Source organism: Panthera uncia, chromosome A2 (assembly GCF_023721935.1).
Source record: "Panthera uncia isolate 11264 chromosome A2, Puncia_PCG_1.0, whole genome shotgun sequence".
NCBI lineage: Eukaryota > Metazoa > Chordata > Mammalia > Carnivora > Felidae > Panthera > Panthera uncia.
Genome location: NC_064816.1, coordinates 156,159,631 through 156,161,819, shown reverse-complemented (window position 1 = coordinate 156,161,819; position 2,189 = coordinate 156,159,631). Strand labels below are relative to the sequence as shown.

At 55.4% G+C, this 2,189-nt stretch overlaps 1 protein-coding gene across 1 annotated transcript in view; it reads right to left on the bottom strand.

Moving 5' to 3' along the window:
- The window catches only part of ZNF282 (zinc finger protein 282), a 26,931-nt gene extending 25,238 nt beyond the window's left edge, over positions 1–1,693 (bottom strand). The window contains exon 1 of the mRNA XM_049642063.1: positions 117–1,693. Within this exon, the coding sequence (XP_049498020.1) occupies positions 117–806 (690 nt within the window). The 5' untranslated portion in view covers positions 807–1,693. The remainder of the gene's footprint in view (positions 1–116) is intronic.
- Positions 1,694–2,189: the final 496 nt, after the last annotated feature.

The following is a 2,189-nucleotide window of genomic DNA, read 5'->3' as shown; positions in this document are numbered from 1 at the left end:
CCCGGGGCCTCCGATTCCGCGCCCGCACGCCGAGGGCCCCCGGGCGCCCGCAGCCCCGCGCCCCGCCCCCACGGCCAGGCGGCGCGGCCATGGCGCTGGGCGGGGGCTGCACCCACCTGCATGGGCGGCATTCCCTCGGCCATTTCCCCGCGCAGCGCCGGCTCCTGGTGGCAGACCTCCTCCGGGGGCAGAGCCTGGGCCCAGCTCCAGCTCCCGCTGTCCAGCCCCAGGCCCTGGATGCCCAGCTGCTGAGGCTGCGGCCGTGTTGACACAAACTGCATCCTGGGAGTGCTGTTCCCCGCTCGGGCCGGCCAGGGAGAAGAAGAACGTTTTCCAGGCGCCTTCCCCCTCGCCGGGGCCGGACAGCTCCATCTACAGCCCGTAGGAGCAAACAGTCCCCTTCGGCGGCGCTCCCCGCCCCTGCGCCGCCAGCTCGCCAGCCAATGGCCTCCGAGCTCCTGCCCGCCCGCGGGGACCGGCGGGGGCCACTTCGGGGCCTGGGCCACGCCCACCGCCGCCCCCCAGGTGGCCCTGGGTGGATATGCTCGTTGGATCCCTGCGTGCGGGATGCCTGGCCCCAGAGTCCCAAACAATGCCGGGTCCCGATTTCTGTTAATGCTGCAAATATGTATTGGGCATCCCCAAGGGAAATGGTGTCTGACCCTACTGAAAAATTTGCAAGAGTAACTGTGCCTGCGGACTGTATCTTCTGGCCTTTCCCCTTCCCTCGTTCCTTTACGGGCTTTACCTCCCACTCTCCCTCTTCCCAATCCAAATTTACCGCGACCAATTCCAGGCCTTTGCATTGGTCTGGATGACAGAGAAGTGATCTGGGCCAACGTGTCAGAAGAGGGCCGAACTCTTCCTCCCAGGTAAGGTGCACCGTATTTTAATAGCAGCCTCTTCCAAAACCTTTAAATATAGGTCAACATCACTTTGAAACGTCCAGTTAAATCAGAGGAGGAACCAGGGGGAGGCCCTGGTAGGCTGATGGAGATTAGGGTGAGGGGGAAATTCACTCATTCATTCCACAAATATTTACTGAGCAGCTACTATGTGCCCCGTACTGCTTAGGCAGAGGGTGGGCTTTGGAGTTGGATATACCTGAGTTTAAGTTCCAAAATCACCACTCGCTAGCTGTGACCGTGAGCAGTTTAACTTCTGACCTTCCCCTCAGTCTCTTCCTATAGAAATGAAGCAAATGTCTACTCCACAGCTGTCAAATCAAATGAGACGGGAACAGTGCTTAGCACATAATAGGCACCCAACTAAGGTAGTTACCCCCCAAAGATGTCTTACAATTATCCTTAAAATTGTATCTACTTTGTCTTCCTAAAGGACTAGTTCCTCTCTTCTAAAGACCAAGATCTCCAAAGCTACTTACTGCCCTGTGGAGAGGCAGGCCTGCCACAAAATCACCCCAGACTGGTACCCTTTGGTCCCATTGCACTTAGTAAAATAAAGGGCATTATCGGCCCAGGTGAGACCTGTGCTTACAGCATCATATTCCGATGAATAATTATCAAGTGGTTTCTCTGTTAGACACCCTTTCCAGATACAGAATGAGTCTCTTGTGGATAGTCATATCCTCAAGGAGCTTACAGGCTAGTGAAGGTTCTATTCCCTGCATGATAAGCTCAAAGCTACTCAACTCAAATAGAATTTAAATGTACAGCTTTCACTGTACCAGCATTATTCTAGAACAATCACGCTCGGTGACCACAGGCCACAAAAACCAGTGGTAGCTACAGCTGGGTGGGAGGGAGGGAAGGGGGGGTGGGGCGGGGCGGGGGAGAATGGATCAGGGACACCTCCCAAAAGGAAAACAAGAAGGGCCCGAGGAAGGGGCTGCCGGAGCAGCACTGCCCACAGACCCTCTGTTGGGTACTCCAGTGACCGATGGCCTGATGGGCTGAGGGCTGTGCTAGGAAGGCGGGGAGATCTCATACTGGGAGGGCTGTCCTGTCATTAGACCTGTTTCTCTGAGTCACTGGGTAACCAAGAGGCAGTTTAAATTATTGAGGGGCAGAGTAAGCAGCTGGACAATGTGGATTATAAAATGTCAAGTATCGTTGTTAATAAACAGCTCTTGTGAGGGAAAGAGACCCAGGCTGTGGACCCTCTGTCTCTCTGGTGGGAACTGCTTTTCATCTCCTCACTAGAAGTTCCATAACTACTGCTCTGGACAG